Genomic DNA, 12,719 nt, shown 5'->3' with positions numbered 1-12,719 from the left:
TTTTATTCCTTTATTTAGTGTATTTTTTTGGTATACGATATTTGTAGTTGAAGAGATAATGTATGCGGTTGAAAATTCAAAAGGCATACTGCACATATACACTGAAAGCGTCTTTCCTCTGCTCCCCTGTTCATGCAGTTAATTTCTCTAGAAGCAGCCCATTTTCTTTTTATTTTTTTTTTTTATTTATTTTTTTTTCCATTTTCTTTTTAAACCAAGAGCCAGAGCTGTGTTATCTTGGGGAGAGACCAGCGGCCATCATGAAAGCAAATTCTCTTTCATTTTAACAGGGTATAAAAGTGTTCTTTAGTATGGCCATTTTTTCTTTTTTTTTCTATTGAGAAAACCATTTTTATTACCATTACCATCCAGCTTATTCGTGTTAGATTACGTAGCAAATGGCCAGATAATCTATTTTTTTTTTAATTTTTTTAATATTTTATTTTATGTAATTCTTACATCATTTTTCATCTTTGTACAGTGTATGCATTTTCATTGTGGTTATATTCCCCATACAATTGCACCCCCCCTTATTTTGATGCTAGTTCTTCCTCTCACCGCCCTTCCCTAATCCCCCCCACCCCCCCGCCCCATAGTGTGTCTCCGGTTTATAGTTGCTTGTTGATTTTGATTATTACTTTGCATTGATTAGTCTTTTTCCCGGTCTCTTATTTAGGTTTTTTAGATTCCTGCTATGAGTGAGACCATCCGGTATTTTTCTTTTTCTTTCTGGCTTATTTCGCTGAGCATGATCCCTTCCAGCGCCATCCATGTTGCTGCAAACGGCATGTGTTTATCTTTTTTGAATGCTGAGTAATATTCCATGGTGTATATGGACCCCATCTTCTTGATCCAGTCATCTATTTTTGGGCATTTGGGCTGTTTCCAAAGCTTAGCTGTTGTAAACAGTGCTGCTATAAACATAGGCGTGCAGGTGCCCTTTGGAATTGATGTTTCTGTGTCCTTTGGGTAAATACCTAGGAGTGGCCAGATAATCTAAATTGTACCTTGTAATGTTTCTTTCATGTTTTAAGAGATGAAAATAACGGCAAAAAGTTAAGTACAAAAGTACACAAGAGAGTGGACACACAAAATCCATGGATGAAATTGTATCCTACCTGCAGCTTTTATGTATTTGAAAGAGATTCATGAACTAAAAAATATCGTCTAGTTTAATGGAATTAAGTGGTTTAACCTGATGACAGCACTAATGTCAGTATCACTGATGGGGTATTTGTCAAAAATCGTATTTTTCCCTTTCCCCCAGCTTCCTTAAGATATAATTGACATAACGTAAGTCTCAGTACCCATTCATTTCCTAAATTTGACATTTGCTTCTAGTTTTCACACCTCCTCTCATCCCGTAGGTGAGCAGGCCAGATGTGGCCCCCTCCTTGCTTTTCAGAGCGTTTTCCTTTCTGCCGCTTGGTCAGCACATGCCCGCGCCTTCACAGCTGCTGGCGCTCAAGGGTGAGGCTTGGCAACTCTGGTCTCTGCCAAGGTGTCGGCTTTCGGCGCTGCCCTTGAGTCGCCACAGCTCTGTGAGGAAAAGTTACTTTTCTAGATGCCAACAGGACAGCAGCCCTGACCACAGCATCTCCAGTAGCTGCACTTGTTTCTCATTTTTATTTTCACATCTGTCTGTTCTTGTCATTTTTCTGCCTCTTCTGATCTCCTAGCTCGAGCTTCCTAAGGAGCCATTGCTGTGTCCGGCCTCCGAAGAGGGTGGACTAGAAATTCCACATTTGCTAGGTCTTGCTTTCCCCTTTCCCGTCTCTCTGGCTTGACCTCTGCTCTGCCCTGTGTGGGCTGATCCTGCGTGGGGACGACAGCTGCTCCCTGCTCCGCTCTGCTCCCCAGAACCGGGCGTCTCCCTCCCTCCTGCGGCGGCTTCGATCTTGAGTGACTTCTGCATCTTGATGATGTTCTTTGCCTGTGTCTGCTCACTGTTTCAGAGGAACTTGGTTGCTCCCTTCCTTTATCAGAAGAATGTTCTTTGTCATCATGTTCCTCAGATTTGTGTTTCTTCGAGAATTTGCATCCATTTACTTAGTGGCTGGCTGGCCGCTCTGCTTCTGCTTTGACTCCCGTGTTCCCTTCTTGCATTTTCTGACTTTTCTTCCTCTTGATCATTATCTAGAAAAATGACATTTTGAGACCCAGGGAGAAACAGATACCTCCTGATTACTCCTTTTTGATCTCTGTCTGTGTGCGTCATTTCTTGAGCTGGTCCGTCTTATTCTGAGTCAGCAGCCTACTTGAGAACCCCACCTGCCATGCGTGAGAGCATGTCCCCCGACATCCATATGTTGAAGCTCTCACTTGCTTGTGACTGTATTTGGAGATGGGGCCTTTAAGGAGTGATTAGATTCCGGGGGATTATAAGGTCAGGCCCAGATCCCACACAACTGGTGTTCTTCTTAGAAGAGGAAGAGGCATCAGAGCACGCTCTCCACCCACACAGACTAAAGAAAGGCTCTTCAAGGTCCTCTGCGAGCTAGGAAGAGCATCCTTCCCAGAACCTCTCCTGCCAGACCTGGGCTGGGATGTCTGGCCTGCAGAACTGGGAAAATAGATTTGTGTTGTGTGAGCCCATAGCCGTGGGGTTTTGTTACGGCGCCAGGGCAGCTAACAGCCATCTGAATGCCTCTCAGCCTCCCAGTGAGGGTCGTCTCCCAGTGAGGGTAGCTTCGGAGAAATACGGTCTCTTCTCAGTGTGCCCTGTCTTCGGGGACAGGGCCTCCCCCTGCCCCCCCGCCCCGAGCTTCCCACAGACCCACTAAAGACCCAGATGCACAAAGGGGATCTGCCGTTGTCTTTTCAGTTTGTTTTTGGTTTTTAGCTCAGTAATATCTCTAAGGTGTTTTTATATTTGTATTGAAATAGTAACTACTTTCACTACTTTCATTTTTTTCCCCAAAGGAGAGCCATTTGTCCCAACTCAGCTTATCAACTAGCTCTTCTCCCCATCAATTTAAAATACCACCTTCATCAGAAATGGTATTTTCTTGGCATGGGAGGCCCTGTGCCTGATAAAGGGCCCCACCCCAGACCTTCTGGCAGGGAGAGCACTGGGCGTCACTTAACCGTGGAGGCTTAGAAAGTTGATTCTGGGGTGCAGACTCGGGGTGTGAGGCCGCTCCGTGATAGGCTGTGACTTTTTCACAGACGGCCATAAGGGATAGGATTTGGGGTCTTCCAGAGCATCTAAAAGTATTGTACACAACAGCTCTTTACTCTACTTTTCTTGAACATCAGAACCCAAAGTTGTGGTGTCCCTGGTTTCTCAAGGTGACTGTCACCACAGTGTGGCTGAAACTCAGCTGCAGAAGTGAGACAGTGGCAGTTTTCAACATGGTCGAATTTGGGCATACTAACATTCATAGTAAGCGGAAAACAATTTTTAGGGACTGCATTTTTGTTCAGGATTGCAGAGAATTCTAGAGCCAGCATTGTTCAGCATAAGGTAAAAGCCTACCTTTGATTTTTATGAAAAGCTTTACTTTATTTAAGACATAGGTATTGATATATTTTCATCTGTCTTTGTCTTCATTTATAGTTGACTTTATGTGATTTTTTCCCCTTTTTGTAATTTCCAAATCTGGTTCATGCCTTTAAGGGTATTGAAAATTATGTGACCGGGCCTCCCCTGGTGGCGCAGGCGGTTGAGCCGCAGCGCTGTGAAGCTGGCCGCAGCCTCTGCAGCATGGGTTCCATCTCTGCTGGCCAGGGAGATCCCCACATGGTGCGGCAGACCTCTCCGGTCTCACCCGCTGCTCCCCTCAGCAGTGTATTTCCTCAGTCTGCCTGTTCTGCTCCCCGCTGTGTCTCTGGTGAATCCTCTCACCCTCCCACATCTCTGGTCTGTACCCCAGTTCTTGTATGCATGAATAAATAAATCTTTAAAAGAAAAAAAAGAAAATTGTATGACCAAGTCTAGGGGAAATCATATTTTCTCCTCAGCACGTGTGCGTTTCGGTGTTTTACATCCCCCGCCCCCCCCCCCCACACACACACACTGGTCCATATTTTCACTCCTGTCTTAGAACTACACTGTTTTAATCGCCAAAGCTTTATCATGAATTTTGACACCTACCAGAGACAAGTCCTTCCTTACTAACATTGTTTTCCCGAAGGTTCTTAGCAGAGTATTCGTTCACATTTTATTTTCTATAGGAACTTTGGACATTGTACATTTCCATTTAAAACACATTTTCCTGGGAATTTCCACACTTCTTTTAAAACTGCAGAACATGAGTTTTAAAAGAACATAAACACACAAGAAAAAGGAACAGGAGAGGAGGCGGTATGAGGAAATTCTTGAAGGCAGGAGAGAATGAGAGTGCCTGGTAATTGTCTTGGCAAGGCCAGAGAAGCCACTTCCCGGCCCACAGTGGGGGGAGCTGGCGGCCCGCCCACTCCAGGCCACGGCGCGGCCCCCTAGGCGGGCACACCGAGAACGCTGTCTGAGAGCCAGTTAGTGCTAAGTCCCTAAGTGCGGCCCCCGTTTCCAATTTCCCCCACATGACTGGAGAGATTTACTCTCCGGAAAGCGCACGGGGCTGGCAGGCTTGGGCGGTGGTGTGGGCTAAGGTGCACCCGCCGGGGCTTTCCAGCTGCGTCCTGCTGCTCGCCCCCACTGCCTGGCTGCTGGTGTTCAGGCAGGGTATTAAAAATTTCTTTGGGAAATCTGACCAGTTTAAGGGGAAGGAAATAAGCTAGGGGGGTGGAGGATCCCCCAAATATCCAGGATTACAGAGCTTTCAGTCAGCCTTTTCTTCTGAATAAACAAACCAAAGGGGATCAGAAGTCAAGAAAATCTAACATGAATGATAGAGACTAAAATGAACAGTGAAAAGCAACTTAGAGGAAATGAGACTACAGAGAAAGGAAAACAAGCAAACAGACCCTACCCTTAACCACAGGGAAATCAGGAGACACACGCAAGGCTTCCTATGCAGACAAGAAGCCATACAAAATGATAGCGCAAATAAAAATCCCCAGAGAAAAATGGGGCCACGGGAGAGCCCCACCGTGACTGCAGTCTAGGAAGATCAAGGCAAGGGCACAGGTGGAACGTGGGGAGAAAAGTCGAGAAAATTAGGTGGCCTGGCATCCAAGCGTAAACAACTCCGTGAGGTTTGGGCATGGGGAAGGGAGGAAATTCTCAACAAAATTACTTGGTAAACCTCTCCCCCAACCTGCGTTGGCTTGTCAGAAAGGACTTACTCAGTGCCCGACGCAGGGCTTTAGGTGACATAGTCATTCCCTGTGAGAATGATGTGAGTGGTGCGGATCTGAGGTGGTGTGTGTGGTTTTGTGCGCATCTGTGCCCCTCTCCCAGCTGCAGGCCCAGCAGTGGAAGTGTTGGGTCAGTGAGCATCGGTACATAACAGCCTTGAATAATGTCAGATAGTTTCCAAATGCAAATCGTTTGCAGGTGACCCATCTGTAGAAAAGGTAGATTTTAGAGTGAAATAATATGCAGCGGTGAATAGAAACAGGCTTAGGACATTCAGCAAGTAGAGGAATTCACAAACATGGGTGCAAGAAGCCAGACCAGTATCTGTTGCTGTATGGCTTCATCGTTGTAAATTCACAGTCAAAACGGGCCTGCCTGGTGGCGCAGCGGTTGAGTGCTGGGTTGCGAAGCTGCCCGCCGCCTCTGCAGCGCCAGTTTGATCCCCGGCCTCCTGCCGGGTGAGGGTCCCCCATGGCGCGCAGACCCCTCCTGCTGCCCGCTGCTCCCCTCAGCAGTGTACCTCTGTCCTTCTGCCTGCTCTGCTCCCCGCTCTGGCTCTGGTGAATCCTCTCACCCTCCCGCGCTTCTGACTGTACCCAGTGCTTGTATAAATAAATAAATCTTAAAAAAAAAAAATTCACAGACAAAACTGGTGAAAGGGGTTGGGATGGGCGTTACCTTGGGCATGAGGGGTGCGGCTGGGGACCTGGTGACTTGCCAGTTCCGTGTCGGGGTGGCCGTTCCAGGACACGTCAGTCCTGAGGGTCCGCTAAGCTATACCACTGTCATTTACACATTTTTCTGTTTAAATGTTAGGTTGAAAAGTTTAAATCATCAGCTTTTAAATTAAATTGTTGTGTGGGAAGGTGTTTTGAAGTTCATGTGAATTGGAATCAGGACAAAACTAGGTTCACACTAGTAGTGAAAACTTTTTGTACATGTATCCGTGCAAGCAAGGGAAAGGATGTGGTACTGTAAATAGGTGCCATTTCAGTTACTCTTTTACGGACAGTTGCGTCTTAGAAAGGATAATAGAAGGCCGCCGTACCGCTGGCGCTGTGGTGACCGTGAAGCAGCATCTTGCTGTCCTGGCTGATGCTGGCAGCTGGGCTTTTAGGAGAGGTTCGGTGAGGTGGCTCCGACCATGACTGCTCCCTTTCTTTTCAGATTTGCTGTTGAGGATGATGTGAACATGTTCCTGTTTCTCCTTGTTCCCTAGGTTTTTGTGGAGACCCTGGATAAGTGTTTCGAAAATGTTTGTGAGTTGGACTTGATCTTCCACATGGACAAGGTACCGTCTCTCACAGCCGGGGGTACTGGAAAACCAAGCGCCTTCGCCCTCTCTACCCACCTCTACTCTTCCATGTTTTCTTTTTACTCGGGTAGGGAAGTTTTTTCCCTAGAGGCCTGTTTTATTTAGTAACCTCAGTAATAGTTTTGGGGGTGTTTTGCTAAGCCCTGTTACCAGATGTTTTAACACAAGACCCCAGGGCATATACGTGGTTCCTCTTCGCACAGAGAGCCCTCCTGCTGCAGGGACCCATGTCAGGAGAATGACGGGCCCCCAGGCGAAGGTCCAAGACGTAGTTTTATGTGGATGGGAAGGGGAGGTTATTTTAAAAAAGATTTATTTGTTTATGCATACAGGAGCTGGGGTGTAGGCCAGAAGTGGGGGTGAGAGGATTCACCAGAGACAGAGTGGATCTACTGGGAGCAGAACAGGCGGATCTACTGAAATCCACTGCTGAGGGGAGCAGCAGGGAGACAGGAGAGGTCTGCTGCGCCATGTGGGTAGCTCCCTGGCCGGGGATCGAACTCATGCTGTAGTGGCTGCGGATAGCGTCATAATGCTGACACTTAAACCCTGAGCCACCAGGGAGGCCCCGGGAAGGAGAGTTTTTTGTGCATCGTCCCGTGACAGTGAAGCTCTGGCACAATCCTGGCACGGGGGCTTGCTTTGGCTAGTTGGAGCTGACGGCTCAGAGTGACAGTAGCTCAGCAGCAGTGACAGTCTGGGGTCAGGTCAGGTGATGGCGGCAGGAAGCCAACTCAGGCAGGATTGAAGTGTGCTGTGTGGCTGGCATCACTGGCACCACTTGTGTGCTCACGTGCCACAGCAAACAGGAGGTGGCGCGGGGCGTGGAAGCTGCCGTGTTGAAGCTGTGCAGTGGGGCATGAGCTGTACCCAGAGTGTTCAATGGGGAGCTGCGCATCTCAAGTTTGCGCCTGTAATTGTCACCAAGACCCACGGCCCTTTGGAGGGAGCTCACGATTTGTAGATGACTGCTCACTGCTAAGCGATGATCTTTTATGAACCTGTTTTCACCACCAGGATGATGGTGTTTTTAGATGTGTGATTGCTGGCACTGCCATCGAGAGGACTTGGCCGTGTCCAGTGGGATCTTCAGCCTCAGTTCACTCTGCCAGGCTTCTCGGGGCACTTCTGGGCCAAGGCACCGTGTGCGATAGCTTGATAGCGCTGAGACGTTAACCCCTGCACCACCAGGGAGCCCCGTGTTGTCACTTCTGCCAGGAGAGCCGTGGCTCAGTCACCTTCCCTTTCATGCAGGTGGGAAAGGCTAAGATGAGAGGTTGGAGGATGGGGGAAGGGAGGACTCTCTTCTGCAGGTCTTGTTACTACTTTAAAACCTTTAAAACAGTTTTTCAAATTGTGACATCAAGGCGTGACCTCTGGGTTACCACCTGTGTGCAGAGGACACCTTGTGGCTGCAGCCCTTGCTTACCTGGCCAGAGGTGAACTCACACGGCTTAGGGGCTAAGTTTCACCAGGGGAAGGTGGCGCCTCCAGGCCAGGGAAGAGAAGGCCCAGGCTCCCATCCTCCCCTGTTGCGCCCAGAAGAGGGACCCGCCACTGCTTGAGCTACTTCCCCGCCCTCCTGGTGGTTCCTGGGAGTGACTTTCCCAGAGAGGAGAGAGCAGCTGCACTCCAGGCGCTGTGTGCTGGGGCCGGCTGTTCATTACCTGTCTGGGGGGCCAGCTGCCTAGCGCCTGGAGACTCTGGGCCCGCGGAGGGAGTGCCTGGAGGGGCAGCCGCAGGCAGCGTCCTGTGGGGAGGGGACTTTGGGTCCTTTGCACTTGAGTGCACAACTGAGCCTGTGAATGACACGTACCCCAACCCTGTTCGGATTTTGGTTGGGGATCGGTGCGTGCAGAGCAGCTGAGGAGAACGCGCACCTTTGTCCTCCGAGCCCCGTCCGCCTGTGAAGTGCTCCTCCTCGCGTCCTCTTGGAGCTTGTGTCGTGGACTTTTATAAATTTCCCCGTCGAGGTTTTTACACGTTTTATGTTCAGTATTTATATGGTGTACATTCATATTTGCTCTGTAGGAATCATTTTATTTCTGTATGTTGATGCTTGAATCCAGAGGTTGTGTTGCGCTTTTATGCCGGGCCTTTTTCTGTGAATGTTTGCCCATTTATTTCCAAAAAAAAAAACCTTTGCCTTTTTCATGTCTCTTTGCTGCTTTTCCTGCTGACTGGTCACTCCAGGGAATGCTGAGAGGCGGTGACAGTGGCACAGGGAGCTGCCCTCCCACCATCACCACACAGTGTTTGCTGAAGGAGTTTGATAAATATTCGTCATCGGGCTGAGGCGTCTCTTCTTCTCTAGGTGAAGGATTTTTAAAAGTATCAAACCTTTCTCCATCTCTGGAGCTGACGTGAGGACAGCTGCTAAAGCAGCGACGTGATCCCGGTCCCAGCGATTCTGTTGGACTTGGCTTGAAAAGGAAAGACCATAAAAATGTCATTTGTCCCTATCTTATCTTCAGCTCAGTGCCCTAAACTATTTGGCAACTGCTGCACATTTCATTTACACTTTATAAAGCGGTCTATTTTTAGCTGTTTACGTGACATCAGCAGTTTATACCTGTTTCTGCTGAGGCTTTTGAAAAGTAGTGATGTAAGAAGTCAGACCTTTGCTCTGCTCAGCCTTCGAGGGTCTGCAAGCGTCTCCCAGCCGGTGTTCCAGGCTCTCTGCCTCCGGAGCGCTGCTCCTGGCAGGTGTGTCTTCCATTGAGAGGAGCAGATGGTCTCCCCCAGATCACAAAGGTCTGTCATAGACAGCTGCACCCTCACCTTGAACTCCACCCTCCTTCCCTGCACAGCCTGCTCCACCGTGAGTGAGGAACTCCGCCTCCGCCCGGGGCTTGGCGTCGGACTGTAGGGGCGCTGCTGCGGGGTGGCTAAGAGCAGGTCCCTGGTGGGGCTAGAAGTGGCCTCCCGCGGCCCTGGCGGCTTGTTTATTCTAAGTTAGGGTTCTTGTTCCGCTCCTGAATTACCTTTGCTAACAGCCTCTTTCAGTCACCGCGGCTCTGCTCACGTTCTCTCTCTCCCTTCCTCCTGTCAGAGGAAAATGTTTGCTCAGTCCTCTTCTCATCTCCCCCGACGTTCACCGCGATCTCGCTTCTCAGGCTGTCCCTGCGGTGTCTTTGCTCCTTCCGCGGCTGCCCCCGACTGGCCCACCTGAGAGTGCAGGGCGCCTGTGCTCTGCTCCCCCTTGTCACTAGCCCTGCGCCCACCACTCCGCTGAATGAGTGATGTGCCCCCTTGCAGTTTTGCTCCCCCGCTCCCTTTCCGGAGCCCTGTCTTCACTCTTCCCCCAAATGTGCTGGTCACTTCCTAACCCCCTGGCCAGCTGCGCCTGCTCTCACTTTCCATGGACCGGGTGCCATCGCTGGCCTGCGGCAGGCCGCCTTCTCGTCCTTCCCTACTCCTTCCTGTCGCGTAGAACCCTCTGGTGTTCCTCCGTTTCTCTTCCTGCCTTTGTCAGTAAATGATGTCACCTCCTCGCTCATCTTCCTGCAGATCTCACCCGTTGTCCATCCAGGTAGTTCTCCGCTGTCTTTTCCAGTCCTGGTGTATGGCCGGAGGCCTGTTCCTGTATTTCCAGTTGCCTGAAGTCGCGTCTTCCTCATTGTATGCTAGTTTCTTTCTCTTTCCTGCCACTTATTTTGATAATTATTTATTTTTGCGTAGAAGAACTGGGGTGTAAGCCAGAGGTGGGGGGGGGGTAAGAGGATTCATGAGAGACAGAGTGGGGAGCAGAAGAACAGGTGGATTGACTGAAATACACGGCTGAGGGGAGCAGCAGGGAGACAGGAGAGGTCTGCTATGACCTGTGGGTCAGCACCCTGGCTGGCCAGCGATCGAACTCAGGCCATGGCGGTGACAGCGCTGAGACTCAACGCCTAGGCCAGCAGGGAGGCCCCCCTCTTGCTACTTCTTATCCAGAGCCAGATTCAGTGCTTGTCCTGACAGTGGCTTCTTCCCCACGCTCTCCCGTTCCAGTGGTGCTGCCACTGCCTCTGGTTCACTCTGCTCGAATCCTCGCACCCTCCAGCGCGTCCTCATCACCCTGCCTGTCATGCTGTCTGTGGACTATGTGACCTGCTGGCCTTTCTGGCTTGTGTACCTTGGTTTTTGTAAGTGTGTACATTTTCCCGACTTGGTTCCTTGCCTGCGTTTGCCCTGGCCTCCCTCCCTAGATCTGCTGTGTTGCCTCTCACCGAAGAGCCCCGGGAGCTGGCCTGTCAGGCTGCCCAGGGCTGACACTGCTGCGGGGCTCAGGTCCTGTTCTCGGGGCTGGTTCTTCTCAGCTCTCCCCAGGGCACCATTTGGAGTTGACCTTGCTTGGCGTGACTTGTTCCTCTGTGTTTAGAAGCCCCCAAACACAGCTCAACATCGTGACTGAGTTGGGGGTCGGGGTCAACCCGGTGAATTGATGGTTCATGGGAAACCTTGTGGGCGGCCTGGCATTCGGACCCCCCCGCCAGGGTCTTTAGGGTGGCGCTGCTGGGTTTGGATCCATGGGCTTTCCCGATGCAGTGGCCGCGTGACGGGACTGGGCCCAGGCCAGGTCACAGACGTCCGTCTGCCTCGGGCTCTCTCAGGAGACTCGGAACATAAGCTTTTGGGTGGGTCTGAGCCCAGGAAACCTCATAGTATGGAATTTAAACTGCTGTGGAGTCAGCTGCTGAGATGGGAAAATGCTGAGGCTCAAAATGTGAATGACCTGCGGAGCCCTCAGAGGAGAGGCTCGTAAACACGATAGCGCCTGGTGCCTATCAGCGTGCCTCCGGGTACCGGGCCGAGAGCAGAGCTCGTTAACGCCCAGCACGCCCTCGCCCTCTTGGCGCAGGTGACCTGGTCGCTGGCCTCGCGGAGCGGGGACAGTGCTCGGGCGTGTGTTCTGTGTTGGTGGTGATGAGGGAGGAGCGTTTGGGCCTAGAAGAAGCCCACGCTTGGTGGCGGGAGCTCGCCGGCGTGCGGCTGCTTCTGGCCGCCCGTCTGAGTCCTTCCATGTCTGACACCGCGTTGTGGAAAAGAAAGAAAAGCGAGATCGCCCCGGTGGCGCCGAGCATCCGCCTCGCGCACACGCCCCCTTTCCTCCCTTGGACTTCGCCCGCGCCCTGGCATTGATTGCCCGCCCCGCGCGGAGGGGAGCCCTCGAGGTCGTGTAGTCTTTCCTTGTCACCACCGCTGGGAGCGTTAGGATGACAGTGCACGGGATCAGCAGGCTGACCTTTCGTGCTCTGTTTGATAGCCGCCTGCTCCATAAACCCCACGCTTACCAGGCCATAGTCAATAGTGCGGGTCATTAGCGGCGCGGCGGCCTGGCCACACCGCAGATAAGCGTCGCCATCACCGCGCTGTGCCCTGCCGGACTCGCTGCCTTCCCGGCCTCTGTTCCTGCCGCCGCCCTGCAGGGCGCAGGCCGGGTTGCTCTGCTCGGACAGAAAGCAGAGTTGGGCCTGTGCGGAGGGCCCTGTGCCAGGCCTGTCCTTTGTGGGTCCAGCTGGGCCGGGGAATCTGCCACCCCAGGGTGTACTGGTGTGTAGCAGCCAGTGCGGTTCACTTGTGCCAGGCGGGGTGCGTGGCCACTGGGGAGCTTGCGCCGGTGGGGCCCAGGAACTGGTGCCGCCGGTAGAGCACCACCCCCTGCACGCACTGCGCCCGCACCTGAGGGGCCAGGGACGTGGGGTCCCGCCCGCGCCAGGGGAGGAGACGAACCCCAAACGGCTCCGGAGGTCACTCACGGCTGCCGCCCTTCGTTTGTTTTCTTAGAAGAAAAGCTGATGTTTCCTTCAGTATCGCCTTAGAGGTGGAGCCTGGAAACCGTGGTGCCCAAAAGGAGGAGGAAGGCCCTGGGAGGAAGGGAGTGCGGTTGAATTTTAGAAAAAGGCATCCTGTGTAGCAGCTCTCCGGTCTCTCCGACAGCGTGATCGGCGCTGGCGCGCACGCTGCCCCTGCAGAGGCGACGGGAGGTTTCACGTTCCTGCCCTGAGTCACTTGCTGCCATGTTCGGGAAGCAGGCACCCCCACCCCTACAGAAGCTTCCCCAGGTCCCCGGCGTTCTCGCTCTGTTCCCAAGCGTGTGTGGGCGGGAAGGACACCGCGGCAGCTGGGCAGGGCGCCCTGCCCTCGAGCCCTGCCCTCGAGCCCGCGGTCCTGCTCGCA

At 52.0% G+C, this 12,719-nt stretch overlaps 1 protein-coding gene across 1 annotated transcript in view; it reads left to right on the top strand.

Annotated features, from left to right (window-relative positions):
* The window catches only part of AP3S2 (adaptor related protein complex 3 subunit sigma 2), a 32,382-nt gene that overhangs the window by 6,919 nt on the left and 12,744 nt on the right, over nt 1-12,719 (top strand). The window contains exon 4 of the mRNA XM_037509890.2: nt 6,462-6,533. Coding sequence (XP_037365787.1) covers nt 6,462-6,533 — 72 coding nt within the window. The remainder of the gene's footprint in view (nt 1-6,461; nt 6,534-12,719) is intronic.

This window comes from Talpa occidentalis, unplaced genomic scaffold, assembly GCF_014898055.3.
Source record: "Talpa occidentalis isolate TD23 unplaced genomic scaffold, MPIMG_talOcc4v2.1 talOcc4.14, whole genome shotgun sequence".
NCBI lineage: Eukaryota > Metazoa > Chordata > Mammalia > Eulipotyphla > Talpidae > Talpa > Talpa occidentalis.
This window is presented reverse-complemented; position numbering and strand designations above follow the sequence as displayed.